The following is a 23,439-nucleotide window of genomic DNA, read 5'->3' as shown; positions in this document are numbered from 1 at the left end:
CTCGGTTTTCTCATCTGTAAAATAGGGATAGCAACCATAGCTACCTTTTACTTAAAAGCCAAACATTATTTTATAAGCACTTACTCCTTGTAACTGTGTGCAGGCATGGTTGTGGGAAACTAATCCATTTGATTCTTACAACAGCTCCATATGGTAGCTGTTCTTTACAGATGAGGAAACTGAGGCCCAGAGAGGGGGAGTAACTTTCCCCAGATCACTCTGCTACTAAGTAATACAGATGGGCTTCCAAGCAGCAGACTGGTTCCAAGTGCATGCTCTTCACCCCTTCAGACACTGCTCCCAACCAAGCCAAAGGCATTGCTATAGTGAGTTAATGTATCTGAAGCCCTTGCAACAGCGCCCCAGCACGTAGTAAGTACACAAGGAGTGTCAGTATGATCACAGAGGGCACGGGGAGGCACCCTCCCTCTCATTTCTTCAAAAGCAAGGATCGACCCTTTTAGGGGAAGCTGATAACAGCTCTAGCCCCTCAAATCTGCAACTGCCCACACATCCCTCCCCCAGCCCCACCCACTTGCCAAGGCTCACTGGGTGGGTGGTGGTGCGGGGGAGACATAAGTTAACTGTCCACCCATCCCATTTCCCAGAGGACCAGTTGGGTGGTGCCGGGGAGGGGCTCTGAGTCAGGGCTAAGGACTCTGAACAAAGGTCTTGGGTAGGGCTCCTCAGAACTTCCGGGACCGTCCCCTGCCTCTGGCCCGGCAGACGTACCTTCTCTCACCACCATGGAGGTCGATCTGTCAGCAGGTGCGCTCCTGGGGAGTGCGGAGCTTGAGGGGCAGGGGGCCAGACTCAAACCCAGGGATTGCCTCCAACGGGGCATTCCCTGCGCTTGCACCAACTCACCCAATTTCTCTTCTCTCTGCAGCCCTCGAGTCCACTTCCAAGAAGCCCCAGGGGGCAGGCAAGGTGGGAGACCCCAAGCACGCCCCCGCCAAAGTTCAGGGAGCTGATAACCTGAAGGTAAGTCACTTAATTCGTAGGAGGGTGTTTTTGACCCCAGGGCCCCGCTAGGTCTGGGGCCTCCGACATGGTGGGATGGGAGCTGGGAAAGGGGTCCCCGGCCTCACTGCCATGCCTCCGACTAGCATCAGCACGGCCACGGCCATGAGCACAGCCACGAGCACGGGAGCGCCTCAGATTCCAGCAGCAGCTCCAGCGACTCAGAAAATGAGGCGAAGGTAGGAGGCTTACCCCTCTCTAGCGGGTGCCTGGCGCCCCAGGTGAGGGCGGAGTCCCAGCCCGGAATTCGGGCCGATGTCTCACAGGCGCACCCTCTCTCCTCTCCCTCCCCCACCGCCCTCCGCCCCACAGCCTGGCGCGGCCGGCTCCGAGGAGCACAAAAGCGCCCCGGGGAAGGTCAAGAAGTCCAAGGTGAAAAAGGAGAAGAAGAAGAAGGAGGAGAAGAAGAAGGAGGGCAAGAAGAAGGAGGCTTCCCACTGACGGGCCTGGCCTGGGCTCATTAAAACTTCTCTCGGCCTCCAGGTTGCCTTTTGTCCCCGCCCGCCCTTCCCCCTTCCCGGACAGGGTCTGCCCCCTGCTGGGCACCGCGCGCCAAGGAGAGGCTGCCCACGCCGTGCCCATCACGGTTTATTGTTTCTGGAACAGTGGCCGCACTCCTGGGGGGCGGCCTGTGCAGCTGGAGATCTCAGCACCTCGGCGAGGATGGGGAGGGAGGGACTCGGGCGGCGGGCCGGACCCTGTGGCCGGCAGGTGGCCGGGAGATGAGCGGCGGCAGCGCGGTGGCCACCGGAAGCAGCAGCTGGAGGCGTCGCGGGGCCGCCCTCACCGCACCAGGTGGAAGGTGAGCCAGTACATGAGCAGCGGCTGCGCCGCCGCCACGGCCATGGTCAGGTACATGCGCAGCTGGTTCCGCGCCCCACGCACCGGGACGCCCTCGGCCGCCGCCTCGGCCAGGATCTTCAGCCGCAGCGTCCGGATCTGGGCGGGGGAAGGATTCACTCTTGGGCCCGCACTCCTTCCACACTCCAGTTTCCCCCCCTCCATAGGGCAGCTGGGCTCAGATCTCTGCTCTTGAGGAGCCTTGCTTTCTCCCCAACCTCCTAACACACGCGGAGGCCTTGGGAGCAAATGTGAGGGTTCCAAACTCAAACGCTAGGCGAGGCCTCTTAAGTGAGTGAGGTGAGGAAGTTCACTGTGAATACTCCACCTGAGGGGACGGCCAGGCTTGGCCCTTTGGCCGCCACCAGCTTGTGTTGACCCTTGACAATTTTTCAACACAAGCCAGAAATGCCTTCTTTTTCTTCTTAACTTTTTTGCCCACTCCCTCCCCCACCAGAATTCTAAATAATGACGTCTAAGTCGGAGTTGATCTGAGCAGATCCGGCCCACCAGCCCCTGGCTTCTGCCCTCTGCTCCTCACACTGAATCCTCCCAGTACCCTGACATGCAGTTATCATCATCCCCATTTTACAAAAGGGGAAGCAGGTTTAAAGACAGGAAGTGATCTGCCCAACATCGAGCGAACCCTGGGTTCAAACCCAGGCCTGGTGGATCCCAGTGCTCTTAACCAGCACCTCCACTCCAGCTGGATGAACTCTCAGAGAAGCTACTTTGAGGATACGGAACTCTTTTCACCCTAAAGGAAATTCCGGTAGGAAAGCCCATCATGCAAGGAGAGTGGAGTGGGGGTGAGAGCCCACTCTAGTAGCCTGGCTGGCGCCTCCTCTTCCTTCAGGACCCCGCTTGGACACCCCCTCTTCCAGGAAGCTCTCCGGGCCCTCAGGCTAGGGCAGCCACTCCAGGGCTCCTCAGTTCACCAGTGTGGGGCCTCTGGTCTAAACTCCCCACCTGACATCCCCTGCTTGGATGCCTCCAGGGACCCCCAACTCTGCCCAGGAGGCCAGTGCCCTGAGTCCCATCCTTCCCTGAGCCCCAGCTCACCATGAACACAAAGATGGACACACAGCACCAGCTCAGCACCAGGTAGTAGCCAATCTTTCCAAAGAGCAGGCCCATGAGGACCCCGCCAATCATCCTGTGGGGGAAAGGGGAAGGCTGGTCTGAGGAAGAAGCCCCAGGGCTGGGGGCTGGCGGTGGGAAGGCGGAGGGGGTACTCACCCAACATATTTGTAGCCCAAGAAGGCCACCAGGTCGATAGTGGTGAGGTCTGTGTTGACAGTGACAAGGTAGAGGCCGAGCAGGATGGCCAGCACCTCCAGTGTCAGCCAGGCCAACGCGGAGCTTGCCTGCAGCCCCAGGAGGTCTGGGGAGAACCTGTCAACACCAGATCTCTGTCATTCAGTTAGCTGGCTCAGACCCTCCCTAAGCATCTGCCTGGGGACAGCCTGTATTGGGGCGGGGGGCATGCTGAAGACCCGGCAGGGACCAAGATGGATCTGGGCCTTGTCCTGGAAATCCCATTCCCAGTGACAGCCCAGAAAGGTCAGGGCTGGGATGGGGGAAGCACAGGGCAGGGGAGGTGTGTGACCCCGTTGGGAGGTGGGTATCAGACACTTGAGCTAAGGCTTGAAGGAGGAAGGAGCTGATTGGGGAAGAAGGACCTTAGTCTCTGCCATATCCCCAGTGCCTCACCAATTAATGGACTCTAATGACAACCGTTTTCCATGCCACAAAGGAAATGAACAGGGGTCTATGAGTGAGAGGTGGGGGCCTGATGCAGGCTGGAGGGTGGAAAAGCTTCCCTGAGGAAGTAACATCGCAGTGGAGACATCATGAGTGAATAGGTGCTCAGCAGGTGATGTAGGGGAGGAACACACTCCCCAGCAAAGGGAACTGATGTGCAAAGGCCCTGGGGAGGCAACCCAGGTCCTCTGGAGAAACAGAAAGAGGACCAGAGTGGCACAGCAGAGTGAGGGAGAATGTCAGGCAGTGCCAGGCTAAGGAGGCAGGGTTTGGTCTGGGGACAGGGGAGCTAGGGACAGCTTCTGAGCAGGGGGGGACATGGCCAGGCTCACGTCTCAGCCAAGACCTTCCTGCCGGAGTCGGGGTGCAGGGGGTATGTGGGGGCCGGGCAGCTGGTTAGGAGAGGCCAGGGGAAAGATGGATTTAGTGTCACCCAGCACAGGGTGTGGTGATGGGCTGCACACGGGTGGGAAAGAGGAAAGGGGCAAGGGTGACCGTGCGGGCTCTGTCTTGGGCTAACTGGGAACATGGTGGGGCTCTTCTTTTTTTTTTTTTTTTTTTTTTTGCTGTACGCGGGCCTCTAACCGCCGTGGCCTCTCCCATTGCGGAGCACAGTCTCCGGACACACAGGCTCCGCGGCCACGGCCCGCGGGCCCAGCCGCTCCGCGGCATGTGGGATCCTCCGGGATCGGGGCACGAACCCGTGTCCCCTGCATCGGCAGGCGGACTGTCAACCACTGCGCCACCAGGGAAGCCCCATGGTGGGGCTCTTCTGAGACAGAGGAACCAAGAGACTTTCCTGACTGCCCCTCAGCTCCCCCAAACCCCACACCACTCTGCCTACTCCAGGCCTCTCTTACCTATCCTGGGTCCCCAGCGCCAGGCCAGCCACCAAGACGTAGGTGATGAAAGCCATGGCTGTGAGAGGGAGACACACAGACGCTAGTCAGAAGAAGAAGGACCACCCAGGGCCTCCGGGCACCTAAACCTCTGCCCGAGACAGGCCCACCCAGAGGGAGGAGGGCACCGGGCCGTGGTGGGTAGGGTGAAACCTGGAATGTAGAGGTCAGGAGCGTTGACATCAAAGCGCGGGGCCACTGGTGTGTCCTGCTGGTACTGCACCTCCCAGTCCTGTGGGGAGGGTGGAGGGGGCAGGCAGGACCAGAGCTGGGCTCCTGGCCCGCCTACAGGCCTCTCTCAGCGATCCTCCTGCCTCTCACGCCTGCCCCCGCCTGCCCCACCCCTGCCTACAGGCTGCCACCCGGCTCAGATGCTCACCTGGTGCAGGTAGGGGAAGAGGAGCAGACCCAGCTTTTTGCCCACATACGTGGTGTCCACGGCGAAGTAACACTTGAGCTTGGTGACGGGGATGAAGCGGTCGATCTGGGGAGGCAGAGCGCCCGCCTGAAGCCCCGGCTCCAAGGCCCCCACCTGCCCCCCCCCCACCAGCCCGGCCCACTCACGTTCTTATCCACCAGCTCCTTGCCCTGCGCGGCTAGGCTGCTCCCGTAGGCCATGGCCATGTTGGACACAGGATCACCCAGGAAGGCCGCCTGGGGCGAGGCGGAGACTGTAGGGTAGCCCAGGCCGCCAGGCGCCCGCTGGGCCCCATAGCCTCGGCGCTGGGCCGAACTCGTGTCATCAAAAAGCTGGTGGGGGTCAGCCATGCCTGGCTGGGACACAGGTACCCTCCGCTTCGAGGCTGCAGTGGGGAGAAGGGTGGGGAGCCTCATTCAGTTGGCAGGAGCTCTCCCTCCCACTTCTGCCGCAGTGGGGCACTGGTTTCGCTGTCAGATGGGTTGTCTAGTCAGGTCTGGGCGGCCTCTGCCTGCCATCCATCCATCCATCCATCCATCCATCCATCCATCCATCCAAATAACAATTATGAGGAGGAGGACGACGATGACGGCTACTGGGTACTGGGGTTGACTGTGCACAGAATCCTGTGCTAAGCCTCTTACAAACAAGGTCTCTAGAGAGACCTTCTCCCCTCATGTTCCCTCTTACTCATCCAGCTCCAGCCACACGGGCCTCAGTACTGTGAACACACCAGGCACATTCCCACCTCAGGGCCTCTTCACTGGCGGTTCCTCTGCCTGAATGCTCTTGCCCCAGACATCCTCAGGGCTCCCTCCTCTCCTCGAGGTCTTGGCTCCGTGGGGCCTTCCCCAGCCATCCTGTCCACAACTGCATCTCCCCTGGTACCACCCCCTCATCCCTCTTCCCCACTTCATTCATATCCACAGAACTCAGCAACAGCTGACATACGAGCTGTTTATTTTATTCACTGTCTGTCTCCCCCACTCAAATGTGAGCCCCCGCCAAGGTGAGGAGCTTTGTCTTGCTTGTGGCTGTAGCCCCAGCCCCTAGAACAGGGTTAGAGTAGGTGCTTGATAAAAACCTGATGTAGGGCTTCCCTGGTGGCGCAGTGGTTGAGAGTCCGCCTGCCGATGCAGGGTACACGGGTTCGTGCCCCGCTCTGGGAAGATCCCACATGCCGCGGAGCGGCTGGGCCCGTGAGCCATGGCCGCTGAGCCTGTGCATCCGGAGCCTGTGCTCCGCAACGGGAGAGGCCACATCAGTGAGAGGCCCGCGTACCGCAAAAAAAACAAAAAAACAAAAAACCTGATGTAAAAATAAAAATAAATAAATAAATAAAAATAAATTTTTAAAAAGGGCTTCCCTGGTGGCGCAGTGGTTGAGAGTCCGCCTGCCGATGCAGGGGACACGAGTTCGGGCCCTGGTTCAAGAGGATCGTACATGCTGCCAAGTGGCTAGGCCCGTGCGCCATAACTACTGACCAGTGCTCTGGAGCCTGCGAGCCACAACTATTGAGCCCGCGAGCCTGGAGCCCATGCTCTGCAACAAGAGAAACCACTGCTCCCCACAACTGGAGAGGGCCTGCGCGCAGCAACGAAGACCCAACGCAGCCAAAAATAAATAAAAATAAAAATAAATTTAAAAACCTGATGAATGAATAAATGGCCATGCCCATTTTACAGATGTGGAAACCGAGGCTCAGACAGCCTAAATGACTCGTGCAAAGGGCCAAATTGAGGGAGTGACAGAGCAGGATTCCAGCCCAGGTCACCCTGTTAAATATTGTAATAATGAAACCCCAGCTGAGCACTTAAACCACACATCAGGCCGTGTTCTAAACACTGTGGATTAACTCATTTAATCCTCACAACAATCCATTTTGTGTTGGTGAGACTATCATCCCATTTTACAGATGGGAACCGTGAGCCCCAAGAGGCTCAGGCCCTTGCCCAGAGTCATACAGATGGTGTGAAGCAGAGCCGGGTTTCAAGTTTTCAAAAGATCCATTTCTTGTGGGGAACAGACTGGGAAGGCAGGGACAAGAGGAGAGGAGAGGAGAGGAGGGGAGGGGAGAGGAGGGGAGGGGGGAGGAAGCTGCTGAGGTGGTCCAGGTGGGAGAGCAGGATGGGGTGGGCAGGGGTGGGGTGGGGAACGGAGGGGCTGCTTCTGGCAAAGTTTGGAGGTAGGAGAGGCAGGATTGCTGGAGGTGTGCTTGGCTGCATTAGGGTAAGGAAGATGAAGGAATTCACACCCTGTCGTCCCAGATTCTGGTCTGAGTGATCAAGTGGATGGGAGTGCTGTCTACTGAGATGGGGAATATGGAGACGGCAGATCTGAACCCAGCACTCAGGCTCCAGCACCCCGACCAATAAGCCATGCCACCGCAGCAAACATTTACTGAGCTCCTCCTCTGTGCCAGGCGCCACAGTGGGAACAGGGTGGTAGGATTACCATGGGATGTGGAAGAGGAATCACATAATCCATGTCATGACTTTCTGTGCGCCTCAGTTTTCTCCTCTGCAGGATGGTGTCAACACTCCAGGGCAAAGTGACATAAACTCCTCACCCCCTGGCCTGGCCCATAAAAAAGTGGTCAATCCCGTCACCTATTATCAATACCTAGACCCTCGACTCTTCCTCTTCATTATTTGTAGCCTGAAAACAGACCCAGGTAGTCCTCTATCCCAGAGCAAGCAGCACTGGCCCCGGCCCACTTGTCCCCAAGCACCACTTCTCTTTTCCCTCTCCCACTCTGGCCAAAGGGCTGGCTTCCTGAAAGCTTTAGTGTAAGCACTTCCTCCTTCTTTGTCGCCCCTCAGCCCTTGGCATTTGGGGTTCTGCTCTCACCAGTCCCCTAAATGCCTCTGCATTACCAGGCCAAGGCCGTTATTCCACTCTCCTCACACTCAGGCTCCTCGACAGCACTGAGGCCCTTGCTCCAAATGCCAACCTCCGACTCTCTGCTCTCTTGGCTTCTGACACGCTGTACTACCTCTTTCTCTTTCCTGTCGGAGCCCCACAAACATCGACTGAGCACCTCTGTGGGTTAGGCTCTGCTGCGGCTGAGGTGGATACAGCAGTGAACCAAAAGGGAAAAACTCCTGCCTTCACGGAGCTGATGTTCTGATCGGTCCTTCTCAATCAGTGATTTCTCTCCAGCTCCCTGAATTCTGTGCCCCAGTTTTCCACCCTTACCCTTGTCTTTTGTCTCTCACCTAGGGCAATCTCACCACACCCACGGCTTTCACAGCCACCCACCCTGTGCCCTGGGCTGTCTCTAGTCATCACTTCCTGCCAAGGCCCCAGCAGGGCCTTTACCTCCGACATCAGTTCTCACCCCCCTGGTCTCAATGTTACCCTCCCTTCTCAGACTCTGTCATCTTGCACCTGACTTAAATGTCCTCCTAACAGCTTCCCCTGTTCATTCTTAGCCCCAACAACCTCCTTTCCAGTCAGCAGCACGAATGATCTTTCTAAATGTAAAAGAGAATATTTTATGCACTCTGCCTGAATTCGGTGCCCACTGCGCTGAGAATAAAATCCAAATGCCTAGGAGGCCCTGCATGACCCAGCCCTGCCAACCACCCTGGTTTGCTACCTCTCCTGGGACTCACTCCACCAGTCACAAGGGCCTCCTCCTCTCGGGTCCTGATCCTGCCTAGCTCCTTGCCCCCTCAGGCTTTTGAACATACAGTGCTATCACCTTGGAACACCTTCCCACAATTAACACCTGACAATGCAGCACTCAGGCCTCAGCTCAAGATTCCTTCTCAGAGAGACCTTCCTTACTCCTCAGTATAAAGCACTAGCCCCACACTGTTCTTTCTCATAACATCCAGTGGTTCTTTTTTCTCTTCCAAGTACTTGTCACAATTTCTGAATCTATATTCATTTGTCTACTTGCTTACTCAGCACAGGCCTCCCACGCTTTTCCCTCGCACCCTAAATCAATCCCCTTCCCTGGGCTAATTCCTCATCACTCGATGTTACCTCTTCCAGGAAGCTTCACTGACACGGCTGGGCTGGCTCATGTTTCCTAATCTGGGCTAACACAACACCTCCATCCCAGCCATAACCACTCTGATTGTGCTTCCCCAATCCCAACCCTGACCCCTCTGCTTGCTCTTCTCTTATCACAGCTCCATCACGCTAGGCTGTCGCTGTCTTCTGCTCTGTACTGGTAAGCTCCATGAAGACAGGAACCAGGACTGATGGGCACGGCTGTATCCCCAGCATCGCCTACCACAGGGCCAGTCAGGCATCTTACAAAGGTTGAGGGAGGAATGCATGCATCATGTCTTAAGGCCTCCTCAACCCCTAGTCAGTTTCCGGCTTATTCCCTTTACAGTCCTAATCACTCCCGAAATTATCCTGCTGCCTAGTTTGCTTCCAACTTTAGTGTCTGTCTTCCCACTAAACTCTGAGCTATAAGTTGCCAAGTTGCTGGTTACTATTGGGTACCCAAATTGCAGCACAGGGCCTGGCACAAGGGAGCTGAAGTAAGAGATGCTGAATGAATAAATGACACGCACTCACACTCCCGGAGATGAAGAAGAACTTAAAGAGAGATACAAATTCACAGACATGGGAAAAGGGGATTAACAGCACAATAAACACAGGTTCAAAGCTTAAATGAGGGGTAAACACGGCCCTCTGCGATCACGCAGGGCTATGAACACCGTCCTAAGGTGCGTGGGCAACAACCCAAGGACACGGAAGGGTGGGGAGAGGACAGACGGCTAACTGCAAATGAATGAAAGTCGCGTTGTTCTGCACATCACACAATATCTTGCCCAAACTTGTTTTCTTCTAAAGGAATTTCCTAAAGAAAAGAAGAATCGAGTCCAATGCGCCCCCTACCCGGACCTGGCATCCCTGCGCTGTGCACACCTCGTAGCTCCAGATCCCTGACCTCGTGACCTCCGACCTGTGGCGACCTCGCCACCCGCCGAGGCGGCCCCGCCACGCCCCGCCCTCCCTATCTCCTCGGTCGGCCACGTACGCCACTTACGCTGCCGGAGCGTCCCCGCCGCCGCCAAGCCTTCCGGGTGCATTTTTCGCTACCGCCGCCGCCACCGCAGCCCCAGCCACGGTTCGAAATGTGCCCGCCCGGCTCCCGTAGCCACGCCTCACCGGCCACACGACAGCCAATGGGCGTCACTATCGCGCAGACGCCACGCCCCCTCACGGAGGCCCAGACAAGCTGGCGGGTAAGAGGGGAGGACTGGAGGCCGGTGATGATAGGCGAGAGTCAGGCCAGCAGGGCAAGGAGGGCGGAGCCCGGAACAATCGACGGAGTAGGCCGTGTCGTGCATGATGGGAAATGTAGGTGTCGAGCGAAGAGGGCGATGGGAAATGGAGTTCTCTATAGACAAACGCTCAATTTGGCTCTTGAGAACACTGGGGAGCGAGAGAAGGGTGTGGAGCAGGAGAGGAGAGACCCGTTAGTGCTCCCCAGGGGCTAAGCACAGTTGTGCGGGCTCTAGCGCTTATACAGTTTTGGCCGACTTTAGGTATTAAAGTGATTATTTTGAGGGAGAAAAGGATATCCACCAAGTTAGGTGGGAAGAACCAGGTGTCTTTCCTCAAGACGTATTGTTAGAAAACAAAATTAGGGACTTCCTTGGCGGTCCAGTGGTTAAGCCTCCGCGCTTCCAGTGCAGGGGCCGTGGGTTCCATCCCTGGTTGCGGAACTAAGATCCCACATATGCCTGCGTGATGCGGCCAAAAACAAAACAAAAAAACCCACAAACAAAACAAACCAAAAAACCCCAAACTAAACCGAGTAAAATTTCTTAAATTATTTTTTTACTGGAGTATAGTTGCTTTACTAAACCGAGTAAATTTGAAGACCTACAGGATTTATTCAAATATTTATGAATCGGGCGACATCCCATCTAGTAAATAGAACGGAGCGTGAAGGAGTTGTACAAAATGGAGGTTTTTTTATAGAAGGAGGCAAGGAAGTTATTAGCAAGAGAAAAGAAAGAATTATTTCAGGCCAGGTCACCTTCTTTTGGTGGGAGGGTGAGAATCTATCTTATAGAATACCTCTTCTTCCTTTGCGGGGGTAGGGGTGGGGGCGTGGGGAGTGTAGAAATGGTGAGGTCCCACATGACAGATTACCTCGCTGGTGCTGACCCGGAAATTCCAGACTGGCCGATTAAGATTACCTTCCTGGGGAAGGACAAAATTTCAGTTAGGTCAGATGTTAAAATCTAGGTTTGGTATCATGGGCTTTAGCACGAGTGATGCCATTTGGGGTCTGTGGTTTTCTCTTTAACAACTTCTTTAGACATTTCCCTAAAAAGTCATAAAAACGCTCCTGTGTTGCAACCTGGTTTCCCTGGTTTGCCCAAAAACATTATAACCCCCAGCAAGTGAGCACACACGGGCACACCTGCAAGTGAGGGGCCCTGAACATTAAGCTACTTTAGTCTCTCCTGTCTCTACCCTCCGTCTCCCCCTTTGTCTAACCCTGTCTCCCCCTCAGCCTCCCCTTTTCTGTCCCTCAGTCTCCTCCAGTTATCTCAGGCAAAGATAATGGTAGAAATGACTTCTGGGGAGTGATAGCACTCCGGAAGGATGTCAGCAAGTGGCCGTGTCACTGTGGCTTTCCCTTTCCTCTTCTGAGACACTGTCTTTTCTGGGGACCTAGAACAGAAGACTGTTCTAGTCTCTCAGTTATGACTCCTGGCTGCACAGTCCTCTAGGCTTCGCCATCCCAGCCCCTGTCACTCTGCCTGTGCTTCCCTTATCACAGCCCTGACCCTCTGGGCTGTCACTCGGTTGAAGTGCGGGGAGTCCCCGCCCCCCGAGGGCAGGGCCCAGGGACTGTCTTGGTCACTGCGTGTCCCCAGCATCACCCAGCAAAGCACCGGGCACAAAGTGAGGGCTGAGCAAAGATTTGGTGAATAGCTAAGGATCCCCACTCTGTGAGGGCACAGGTGACACCTGGCCCTGTGGTGTCCCCTTTGTGCGTTAGACAGGGGTTCCCTCCAGGTGGACGCAGTCCCACTCCAGAACGCACGACCTGGCGCGTGGAGCGAGGGCTGGATTTCAGTTTGTCCCCTTGTCCCCTCAGCCACGCGCCCCGGTGCGGCGCACAACCTTCGCAGCCTTGAGCAATGGCCCTAAGGAGTCGGGGAGCGACTCCTCGGACCGCGAGCCGAAAAGATACTTACTATTCTCTCTGGCGTAGGGAGCCGCGGCTCCGGGGAGGAAACAAAGGAAGGAAAGGGGAGGAATGGAAGGATACCCCCAACCCAAGCATCCCGCCGGTCTCCTGGCTCCGGGAGCGCTGGTCTCCTCCCTCCCGGTCTTCACACCTGGCGGTGGGGCGTGCCTCAGTTTCCTCCACCCCCGCCCCTCCCCTTTTTCTTCTTCTTCCTCTTTGGGGCGCTGGGGGCCGCGCGTCAAGCACTCCCGGAACTGAAGCTGGGCGCCTGGCGGTCGGGAGACAGGGGCCACGTCAGCGGGGCGGCCGGGAGCTTGGCGGGCCGGCCGGCTGCGCCATGCGGCGGGGAGCGCTCCTGGCGGGCGCCCTGGCGGCGTACATGGCTTACCTGGTGCTGGGCGCGCTGCTGGTGGCGCGGCTGGAGCGGCCGCACGAAGACCGCCTCCGAGCTGAGCTGCAGACTCTGCGCCAGCAGCTGCTGCAGCGCAGCCCGTGTGTGGCTGCCCCCGCCCTGGACGCCTTCGTGGAGCGGATGCTGGCGGCAGGACGGCTGGGGCGCGCAGCACTCGCCAACGCCTCGGGGTCCGCCAACGCCTCGGACCCCGCCTGGGACTTCGCCTCGGCGCTCTTCTTCGCCAGCACGCTGGTCACCACCGTGGGTACGTGAGCGCCGCCCCAAGCCCCCGACCCGGGACCCCCCGGAGCCCCCGCCTCCCTAGGGACCCAGGAGCCGCCACGAAATACCCTGATCCCGGCGGATCATTCCTGATCTACTCTGAGCCCAAGATCCCCTCAAAACCCCCCAACGAGGACCTGGGACCCACACTCATGGGCTCCTCCACCTTGGGGAGCCTCCATCCATGCCTTTCCTCCCAGTAGGAAATCCACCAGTTCCCTCGGGGACCAGAGCCACCCTCAGAGTACCTTCCGGCGAGCATCTGGGACCTCATTCCTCTGCCTTAACTCCCTTGGAGACCCGGGTCTGTCCAGTCCCCTCTGGGCCTAGAACTACCCTCAGAGACCTCCTGCGAGAACCCCGGACCCTCTGCCTGAGTCCCTCGCCCCATCTGGACTGGGACGTCAGCCATGCTGAGCCAGCTCCCTCTGGCTCAGACCGCCATCCCCTCCAACATTGTCTCCTGGTTCTCCAGATACGTCCTTCTGGGTTGCCCTTGGGAAGCCTTACCCCAATCTCCTCCTGACCCTGGTGCCCCAGTGAGAACCCTGAATCTCCAGACCCTCTCCAGGTGCTATCCCTAAAGATCTTACTGCCAGTAGACATCCCTCAGCCAGAACCTGGGGCCCCTATCTCAGACTTCTAGCCCTCTGGACCTAGACCACTCCCCAGCAAGGGGCCCTGCCCTCCTCCTGACCAAGGACCACCCCCACCCTCATACTCCCCTGCAGGTAGCCCTGACTGCAGACACAGGGCCCCTCTTCACGTATCCCACTCCATCTTAACATCTCTGTATTGAGGAGCCCTCAGTGCAGGGTTTTCCTCCCAATAGGGACACCCCTGTTCCCTCTGAACGTGAGACTTCCAATTCAGCAGCCCCCAGCTGTGGAAGTGTGTGAGAAAACTAGAGTACCTTCAGGAAGGACCGCTGACTTTCCAACCAGAAGCTCCCTAGCCAGGACTCCCACCCCTCCAGTCCTAAAACGGCACCAGCAAAAACCCCTACTGTTTTCCAAGCCAGGGACTCCCCATGGGGACTCCTTTGTTTATTTATGTTGGCCACCACATGAATCTTAGTTCCCTGAATACAAACCCATGCCCCCTGCAGTGGAAGTGCGGAGTCCTAACCACTGGACCACCAGGAAATTCTTTGCAGACCTCTTTGAACCTGAGAACCCCTAGCTGAGACTCTCACCACTCTCTGGACCCTGACACCCCTCGTAAGAACTCCAGAACCACCTGGGACCCCAGCGCCCTCCTCACACACTGTCCCTGAGAGCAGAATTGCCCCCCTCCCCAGGATGCCAGCCCAGGGAGTCAGCTCTCTGCACCTGCTACCCCTCCCCCGAGACCCCTTGCCCAACCTGAATTTCCCAAGAAAGGGAACCTCCTGGGGACCTGGGACCCCTTCAGTCTCCTCCAGACCCACAGCTGGGACCTTTCTCTCCACCCCAACCCTGCTGTAGCCTGCTCTGGACCTGAAGTTCTCCCTCCATCAAGGACACTCCAGGCTCTCTGTACCCCAGACCCCCCCACACGCACTGTCCTCTCAAGACCATTACCACTTTCCACCCGTGACACTCTCAGCCAGGACCTGAGACACACACCCCCCTCCCATCCTCCCTGTAGCATTGTCTACCCCCATCATGTCCCCTCAGGCATCCTTGGGCTCAGGAGCCCCTTCTGCCTGAGGATTCCCCTTCCAATCCCATTTGTGATCCAGAAAACATCCACACTGGTGCCTGTCCCCCTTCTTCCTCTGGACCCAGGACCCCAGCCCCAAACCAGGATTCTTTTCAAACCAGGACACTGGCCTCTGATTTCAGATTACTGACTGGACCCCACAGATCCCCTTCTCTGGACCCCTACAGCCTCAGGTGGGACTGACACCCCCTCCCAGCCCTACCCGGGAAATCCCTCACCTTGGGGCCCCTCAGACCTGGAAAATCCCTTTGTTGTCAGGCTCTGCTGGTCCTCCCACAGCCCCTCCAAAGCCCCCAAACTTCCTCTTTGCCTCTTTGCTAGGATTTGGATGGGGAGGTGGCTGGGGCCCGGCTAGCCCAGACTCCTAACTCCCCTTCCCTGCCGGCAATAGCAGGCAGCCTTTGCCTTCTGTGCCCTGTCATTGTTGTGTGGGTCAGCAAACCAAGGCCCCCGGCAGCAGGGCTGGATGCTTCCCACAGACTCTTCCCAGTTGCTGGCTGGGCCTGCCCAACCTGCTCCCCGGCTTCACTCTCCCTCTGTCTCCTCCCAGATCCTGGTTTCGGAGAAGTTGTCCCAGGCAAGACAGGTGAAGAAGCCAGACTCAAGGCAGGCACCGTCTGGGTGATCTCTAATTGTCAGTGTCCTCCCTCATCTATAAAATGGGGATAATAACACTCCCTACTTCACAGTAATAGTAATACCTGGTAGAGGACTTAACCACATATGGACTTTAACTCACTCAGTACAATAAGCCTTGTGAGGCAGGTACCATTAGTGGTTCTATTTTTCAGCAATAGAAACGGAGGCCCAGAGAGGTTGGACAACTTGCCCAAGGCCACACAGGTAGGAAGTATAGCGTGCGGTTTTGAACTGAGGCTGTCAGGCCTCAGAGTCCCATGCTGTTAACCAACACACCACACTACCTCTTAGGCTTGCATGAATGAAGGAGGGTGATGTATGTATATTTAAAAAAAAATTATTCTGACATTTGTTAAAAATGGTAGGTTATTGCAACAGGGGAGAGAGACCGAACTCAATTCCGAATATAGCAAAGACAGCTGGAGATTTAGAGCTGAGAGCAAAGTGAAGGGGTCAGTGGATGGAAAATTACCAAGAGGAGACATGGAAGGTAGGGGGATTCTTGCTAAACTGGCTTAATAGGATTCTTGCTAAATACCGGCCAAGGACTTCAATATCAGTGGTGGATGGTGAGGAATCTGATCAGATATCAAGAGTGGGGGGATTCTCCCTAAATCAACTGAGGATTCCTGCTAAAACTGGGCTTAGTCAAGAAGAGGACTCAGGACTTCCCTGGCGGTCCAGTGGTTTAGACTCTGCGCTTCCAATGCAGGGACGCATGTTTGATCCCTGGTCAGGGAACTAAGATCCCACATGCCGCGTGGCACAGCCAAACAAAAAAAAAAAAAGAAAAAAAAAGGAAGAGGGCTCAGAGGAGCCTGACTAAAATTTGGTCAAGGTGGGAGTGTGTCCATGTGAAGTGCCGGTAATAATAACTGAGACTGACAGAGCCTCAGTTATTATTATTGTTGCTGGTGAAGCCGGGAGCCCTGAAAGTATCTGGAGAAATGGAAGACCATACGTCATTCAGAGAGACCTCTCCCACAGCGTCCCTGGTCTTGGGCCTATGGGCCCTAGTCTTCTGAGGGGTCTTGTCATAGGCCCTAGTCTTCTGAGGAAGACCTGGGGCCTGGAGCTGGTCCAGGCAGCCTTGCTGTGATTGAGGCCAGGGCTGGAGGAGTCGACTCACCTGCAACTGGGAATGGGGGGAGGGAGCGAGCATTACAGTCATGCTAACTCTTTCTATGCCCATGCTAGGTGCTACACCCTGTCCCAACCTGCATTTGAGGAAGGCATTGTTTATGAGGCCATTTTGCAGTACTCTGAGGAAACTGAGGCTCAGAGAGGAGAAATCACTTGGCCAAGGTGATGCAGGGACCAAATAACAAGGCACCGATTTGGACTTGGCTCTCTTGGAGGTAGCAAGTTGAGGCTCACAACCCCCATTCTATTCTAACTCTATGATTTTTCTGTTTATAAGGATTTCGTGTCATCTACAAACCTGTCATTTCAGCTAGGCTGCTGGAGTTTCTCTATCAAAAGCCTTGTATTAATGAAGCTTGGAGCCATAAGTGATAAACCTCAAATAACAGCTGCTTAAATAAGATGGAAGTTTATTTCTTGCTCACATTCAAGGGAGTCAGTCCAAGACCAGGATGGTGCTGCATGGTCAGAGACCTTCGTGTTCCTTCATAACTCCTGGGCACGGTTTCCATTCCCAAGCTCATCTCATGGTCCCAGATGGCTGCTCACCTCCAGCCTTCATATCTGTGTTCCAGGCAGCAGGAGGAGGGAGGAAAGAAGGAAGATAGGCATCTCCCTTTCTCTAAGGACACTTCCTGGAAATTGCTTGCTTCTTTCATATATACCTCATTGGCTATAAATTATACCTCATTGGCTATAAACTACCTGCACTGGAGGAGGGAATGTCTTTATTCCAGGTGGTGGCCACCTGTTCTCTAGCAAGAACTAGAGGATCCTTTAATTTTCCCTAGTTTTTTTTTTTTATTGCGACAAAATACACATAACATAAAATTTACTGTCTTAACCATTTTTAAGTGTACAGTTCAGTGGTATTAGGTACATTCATACTGTTGTGCAACTATCACCACCATCCATCTCCAGAACTCTTCTTATCACGCAAAACTGAATCTATACCCTTATATACTAACTCCCCATTGGCCCCTCTCCTCAGCTACTGGCAGCCATCATTCTACCTTCTTTTTCTTTTTTTTTTCTGGCTGTGTTGGGTCTTTGTTGCTGCACACGGGCTTTCTCTAGTTGTGGCGAGCGGGGGCTACTCTTTGGTGTGGTGCGCGGGCTCCTCATTGCTGTGGCTTCTCTTGTTGCGGAGCACGGGCTCTAGGCACGCGGACTTCAGTAGTTGTGGCATGCGGGCTCAGTAGTTGTGGCTCGCGGGCTCTGGAGCACAGGTTCAGTAGTTGTGGTGCACGGGCTTAGTTGTTCCGCAGCACGTGGGATCTTCCCAGACCAGGGCTGAAACCTGCGTCCCCTGCATTGGCAGGCGGATTCCTAACCACTGCGCCACCAGGGAAGTCCCCGTTCTACTTTCTGTCTCTATGATTTTGACTACACTAAGTACTGCGTATAAATGGAATCACAGAGGATTTGTCTTTTCGTGACTGACTTATTTCACTTAGCATAATATCCTCAAGCTTCATCCATGTTGCAGCATGTGTCAGAATTTCCTTCCTTCAAAAGGCTGAATAATATTCCATTGTTTGTATTTACATTTTGTTGATCCGTTCATCCATCTATGGACACTAGGTTTGTTTCCACCTTTTGGCTATTGTGAAGAATGCTGCTATGAACATGGGTATACAGGTATCTCTTCAAGCCTCTGCTTTCAATTCCTTTGAGTATATAAAAGCCAGGGGATCCTTTCGTGTGGAAGACGGGCTCAGGGGAAAGCCTGCTTGTATGTGCAATGCTTCCACACTTTCTTATGGGTCACAGGGCTGGATCTGCAGTCTTTTGGGCAGGACATTTTACTGTCAACATAAACTGGGCCCCTTACCGCTCCAGTCATGTCTCTGACCCTTTGGTTTGCTTTATTTGGGAAATCAAAAGAGATTTTAAATTACACACTGCCAAAGTGATCCAGTTTCACCCGCACCTGAATTCCCCTTTATCGTGTTTCTGTTTGCAGAACTCACACCCACCCTGGCCTTCCTGTGTTCCCACAGTCTCCGGGAGCACAGTGGGGCTTGTCACACCCATTTTAGAGTAGAGGAAACTGAGGCTTTGAGCCAGGGTAAAGCCTGCACCCTTTATTCATTATTTTGACTATCGATCAAGTGCCCACTCTATGCCAGATACCAGGGCTACAGTAGTGAACAAAACAGACAGAAGCTCCTGCCCTCCTGGAGCTGGCACCCCCTGGGGAGACAGACAGTAACCAAATAAATAAACCATATAGTATGCTAGAAGGTGTTCAGTGCTATGAAAACAAACTAAAAAGAAGAGTTGGGTAGGAGGCTGTAATACTTTAAAGTGGTGAGGGTGTCACTGAGAAGGTGACATTTGAGCAGACCTGAAGGAGGGGAGGAAGGGAGCCATGTGGATACCTGGGGGAAGAGTGTTCCACTCGGAAAGAACAGCCAGTACAAAGGCCCTGAGGTGGGAGCGTGCTGCCCTGGATTGTGTGGTACCCCGTGGGTCACCATAAGGACTTTGTCCTTTTACCTGAGTGAGATAGAGCCACAGGGGGACTCTGAGCAGGGCAGGGATATGACCTGACTCGTGTGTTCACAGGGTCCCTCTGGCTGCCTGAGGGAGGAAGGGAGACCAGGCAGGAGGCTGCTGGGTAGACAGGACCAGGATGGAGCCGTGGGGTGGAGTGGGGCGAGTGGGTGGGTTTTGGATCTGTCTGAAGGTTGAGACAACAGACAGAAACTGGGTGTGAGTGACAAGGGAGTCGAGGATGACACCAGGCTCTTGGCCTGAACAGCAGGAAGGGTGGAGGTGCCATCACTGGAGACGAGAGACTCTAGGAGAGGTGGGTTCAAGAGTGAAATTAGTCCTTGGTCTAGAGTGGCCACAGACCCCGGAGTGGGTGCCGAGTGGGCAGAAGGCTTTCCCCCTCGCTCCCACAGGCTACGGGTACACGACGCCGCTGACTGACGGGGGCAAGGCCTTCTCCATCGCCTTTGCGCTCCTGGGCGTGCCGGCCACCATGCTGCTGCTGAATGCCTCAGCCCAGCGCCTGTCCCTGCTGCTCTTCCACGCGCCCCTGTCCTGGCTGAGCCGGCGCTGGGGCTGCCACCCCCCGCAGGTGGCCCGCTGGCACCTGGCGGTCCTGCTGGGGGTCGTGGTGACCATCTGCTTCCTGGTGCCGGCCGCAGTCTTTGCCCACCTTGAGGAGGCCTGGAGCTTCCTGGACGCCTTCTACTTCTGCTTCATCTCTCTGTCCACCATTGGCCTGGGTGACTATGTACCTGGAGAGGCCCCCGGCCAGCCCTACCGGGCCCTCTACAAGGTGCTGGTCACAGGTGAGTGGGGTGGCTGGCCGGGGACCGAGGGCCGGGTCTGAGGGGGACCTGGCCCCAACCCAGGGGAGAGTTGAAAGTCACTGCCCCATCCTGGGGGGTCCTGTAGCCCCGCGGCCATGACCTGGAGGTCTGAGTCCACCCATCGCCCCTCTGCCGTCTCTGCAGTCTACCTCTTCCTGGGCCTGGTCGCCATGGTGCTCGTGCTGCAGACTTTCCGCTGTGTGTCTGACCTTCATGGCCTCACAGAGCTCATCCTCCTGCCCAGCCCATGCCCTACCAGCTTCGACGAGGATGGGGATGATCGGGTGGACATTCTGGGCCGCCAGCCAGAGCCACGCCAGCAATTCACCACCGGCTTGCACCCCGACTACGCCTCCATCCCTAGGTAGCTGGGGCAGGCGTCGCGAGGCTGTGGACCTGGCCTGCGGCTGAGGGGCCCAAGGGAGTGGACTGACAAACTAGCACGTCCACAAGCACATGCCAGTGTTCCTGAGGCCCTGCCTCCGCTACCCGTCTGTCCTTTGTCTTACCTGCCTGAGCACCACCCGGATCCAGGAACCAGCATTGCCTTGTTTCCCCTGCCCCTCCTCTCATCTCCCTGCACACTCTGTGCTTCCCCGGCTTTCTCACCGTCTCTGTCTTTCCCTCTCACCATCTCTCTGTTTCTCATTCTTTTACTCACGCCATCTGCCACTCACCACCTGCTGATTCTCCCAGGCTCTGGGCTCAGACCTCATTTCAGGTGCTAGATCAGTCACTCCACTTTGGCCAAGTGACCGGCCCTCTCAGAGCCTTGATCTCCTCATCTGTCAAGTGGGAAGAGTATATTCACTCATTCAAAACTCCCTCCTCTGTGCCAACCCATGCTGGGCAGTTCTAGGGACATAGTAGTGTTCCAGATGGTCTGGGCCCTGCTCTCCTGGGGCTTGCCATCCTGTAAGGTAGACAGACCTGTCCCCACACAGTGACAGTCCATAACAGGCAGGACTTCAGTGGGGGGGGTGAGGGTGGCGGTGGGCAGAGTGGTCAGGGCTAGGGTGGAGGGAGCACAGGGAATGTACCCAATCCAGCCTGGAAGGTCAGGGAGGGCTTCCTGGAGGAAGGGGCAACTGAACTCAGACCTGAAAACTGAGGAGGAGTCCGGGGAAGAAGGTGTACCTGACTCATTTTCCTCAAGTGTATCCAGGGAGCAAGACACATTCGGAGACTCCTGGGGTAGGCTTGTGTGATAGAATCTTCTTCAGCAGCCTGGCAGGCCGGAAGCTAAGGCACTGCTCTTCGTGAGACACCATTGTAACAGCTGTTCCCATTTACCAAGGACTAATTACATTAGGGGAACTGGGCTCTGAAGCCAGCCTGCTTGGGCTCAAATCCCAACTCAGTCCTGCCTGTGTCCTTCGGTGGTCACTTTGCCTCTGTGATTCTTGGTTTCCTCATCAGTAAAATGGCAATAACAATAGTTACTTCAAAAGATGATTTCACAGAGCCTGCCATGTTATTCTGTGATGCTTTCTTTGGCCAGGCCCTGTTCTGGGTACTTTACATATGAGGTAAATAATGATAATATTATCAGTGGACATGGCCATATCGTAAGCATCCTTAAAGGACCATCTTGGGAACTTGGCTTCTTTCTTGAGGGCATTAGAGAGCCATGGAAGGGTTTTGAGCAGGAGAGGGCCATGGTTAAGTTTGGGTTTTAGCTGCTGTTTGCAGGGGGACACTGAGGCTGGGCGCCCAGGGGAGGCTGGGGCAGGAACAAAGCAGGAGACAATGGGACTGGGTAGGGCCAAGGGAAGAGGAGGAGGGGGCGAGTCAAGGGATGCTCAGAAGGCCAAATGGACAGGCCATAAGCCTTACAGACTTGGGAGGGATAAGGCCAGAGAAAGGTCCAAGGTTTGTCAGCTGCCCCTGAGGTAAGCCTGGGAGAAAGAACAGATTTGAAGGGAGATGCTGAGGCTTGTTTGGAACATGGTGGCTGTGAAGGGCTAACGGGACACACAGGAGAAGGCATCAGGAGGTTACAGGACCCTCAGGGCAAGGGCTCAGTGGGTGGTTGAGGCTGGAGACAGATGAGGAAACCAAGGCCATGAAGGTGGGTATGACAGCTCTGGGTGGGAATGAAGAGAGACGACCAGCCTTGAGAAATCAGCCTTAGGGTATTTATATATTTATATCAGTAAGGAAAGATTTGGGTTGCAATCAACCAAATCCTGACTGGCACTGGCTGAAACAATGAGATGGTTGTATATTGTACATCACCAGAGTTGGGGACAGCTCCAGGCATGATACAATCCACAGCTCCAAGAGGGTCTTGTGGTCCCAGGTTCCCTCTCTCTCTGCTCTGTTACCCTCAGCTGAAGGCTTGGCTCCCACATGGGCTCTCCTCATGGCCCCAGAGTGGCTGCCACAGATCCAGGCGTCACAGTCAGACATGTTAATTTTTAGTACAGGAAGTTGGCGGGGTGCGGTGGGGGGGGGGGCATCTCTTCCCATGGTGCCTTTTTGGAAACAAGGAAACCTTTTCCCAGTGTCTCCCAGCAGCCTTCCTCTTCCATCTCATTGGCCAAAATTGGTTCACATGCACATCCTGACCCAATCATTGGCCAGAGTGATGGCATCACCATGATTAGTTTGGATTCCTCAGGATTCCCCCTGCCGCCCAGCTCTGAGGCTGGGGCTGAGGTTTTAGTTTGCAGGCTGGTGAATACTTGAACAAAATTGGGCTTCTATTAGAAAGGCAGAAAGTCGGGAGAATGGGCAGACATCAATAAACTGATCAGCCAAGGCAGTGATGTACAATTATGCAGGTTGGGACCTACATAAGGGATGCCTGGCTGGTAGGGTGGAAACAAATAGGGGCTGAAGTTCATGGCTGAATATGCCCAAAGGGGACTTCTTTTTCTAATTAACGTAACAGCCCCATATGGTGAGCAGTGACCCTTCAACCAATGCCCTCCTACCAGAGAGAAGAGCTTACAAAGGAGACAGAAAAGGAGTTCTAGAGAGGAGTAGGAAAACCAGGAGAGTGGGGAGTATTGGTAAGAGATGAGAGAATTTTAAGGAGGGAGAAGGCAACATTGTCAAATGATGCTAAGAAGTCACACAAAATTGTTTTAATAACAGTGATAGAAAACACTTATATAGGATTTACTATGTGCCAGGCATTGTTCCAAGCCCCTGATACACAAGAATTTATTTAACCCTCTCAGCAACTCTGTGAGTCAGGTACATTCTCCATATTGCAGATGAGGAAAGGAGGCCCAGAGGGGTTAAATAACTTATCCAAGGTCACACAGGAAATGCAAAACTGGGATTTGGACAAGGTTTTTGTTGGTCACCTTGTCCCACGAGGCTCAGAAACACCCACTGTCTAGCTCTTTCTCAGTCTCCCAACCTTCCTGGCTCCTCAGCATGGTCGTTGACCCTGCTGCTAAAGTCACTAGCTGGGTGGAAGGCAGTTGCTTGGGGGAGGTGCCTGTGGGATCTGGTTTCTGCTCCACACCACTTCTCCTTCCAAATTCCCCCGGAAAAAGAAATCAGGCCCTGCTCAGTTCAAGATATTAAAAAAAGAAAGCACATGCTTAAAAATGGAAAAAGTAGAAAAGACTGTACAGTGAAAAGTAAGTCTTCCTCCTGTACTTGGGCTGTGTTGACAGATTTCTCAGGTCTCCTAGGCATGTACCAGCAATATACATGTGTGTGTATATGTGTCTTATTAATTTTTTTCTTTCACTCTACATAAGTGGTACCTAGTACAGTGAGGTGGTTACAATCCCAGACTCTGGAGGCAAAGTCCCTGGGTATAAATCTGAACTCTGTCACTTCTAGGCTCTGTGGTTTTGGGC

General features: G+C 55.0%; 4 protein-coding genes across 11 annotated transcripts in view; 3 read left to right on the top strand and 1 right to left on the bottom strand.

Moving 5' to 3' along the window:
• The first annotated feature begins 640 nt into the window (after positions 1 to 640).
• Positions 641 to 1,494, top strand: C19H19orf33 (chromosome 19 C19orf33 homolog). Its single transcript, XM_060084724.1, has 4 exons — positions 641 to 768; positions 890 to 984; positions 1,110 to 1,202; positions 1,336 to 1,494. The coding sequence occupies exons 1-4, from the start codon at positions 747 to 749 to the stop codon at positions 1,462 to 1,464; spliced, it is 339 nt and encodes a 112-aa protein (XP_059940707.1). The 5' UTR covers positions 641 to 746; the 3' UTR covers positions 1,465 to 1,494.
• Positions 1,495 to 1,603: 109 nt separating this feature from the next.
• Positions 1,604 to 12,626, bottom strand: YIF1B (Yip1 interacting factor homolog B, membrane trafficking protein). 8 transcript variants are annotated; one of them, XM_060085528.1, is made up of 10 exons: positions 12,513 to 12,626; positions 12,132 to 12,392; positions 11,074 to 11,124; positions 5,091 to 5,329; positions 4,906 to 5,010; positions 4,680 to 4,758; positions 4,488 to 4,545; positions 3,103 to 3,258; positions 2,926 to 3,019; positions 1,604 to 1,962 (listed from the first exon to the last, which is right to left on the bottom strand). In XM_060085528.1, exons 4-10 carry the CDS (start codon positions 5,292 to 5,294, stop codon positions 1,807 to 1,809), a joined length of 852 nt encoding a protein of 283 aa, XP_059941511.1. In that variant the 5' UTR covers positions 5,295 to 5,329; positions 11,074 to 11,124; positions 12,132 to 12,392; positions 12,513 to 12,626; the 3' UTR covers positions 1,604 to 1,806. The 8 variants fall into 8 exon arrangements, with proteins under 8 accessions (XP_059941511.1, XP_059941512.1, XP_059941507.1 ...); XM_060085529.1 differs by lacking the exon at positions 12,132 to 12,392; XM_060085524.1 differs by lacking the exons at positions 11,074 to 11,124; positions 12,132 to 12,392; positions 12,513 to 12,626 and adding an exon at positions 9,959 to 10,064.
• KCNK6 (potassium two pore domain channel subfamily K member 6) lies at positions 12,357 to 22,047 on the top strand. The gene is made up of 3 exons (XM_060085522.1): positions 12,357 to 12,783; positions 19,199 to 19,594; positions 19,760 to 22,047. The coding sequence occupies exons 1-3, from the start codon at positions 12,462 to 12,464 to the stop codon at positions 19,981 to 19,983; spliced, it is 942 nt and encodes a 313-aa protein (XP_059941505.1). The 5' UTR covers positions 12,357 to 12,461; the 3' UTR covers positions 19,984 to 22,047.
• Positions 12,717 to 23,439, top strand: part of CATSPERG (cation channel sperm associated auxiliary subunit gamma) — a 42,382-nt gene continuing 31,659 nt past the window's right edge. Inside the window, exon 1 of the mRNA XM_060085520.1 lies at positions 12,717 to 12,783. The gene's annotated coding sequence lies outside the window, so the exon portion shown is untranslated. The remainder of the gene's footprint in view (positions 12,784 to 23,439) is intronic.

The sequence above is a fragment of the Mesoplodon densirostris genome, chromosome 19 (genome assembly GCF_025265405.1).
Source record: "Mesoplodon densirostris isolate mMesDen1 chromosome 19, mMesDen1 primary haplotype, whole genome shotgun sequence".
NCBI lineage: Eukaryota > Metazoa > Chordata > Mammalia > Artiodactyla > Ziphiidae > Mesoplodon > Mesoplodon densirostris.
The sequence above is the reverse complement of the archived record's forward strand: the minus strand, read 5'-3'. Positions and strand labels throughout refer to the sequence as shown.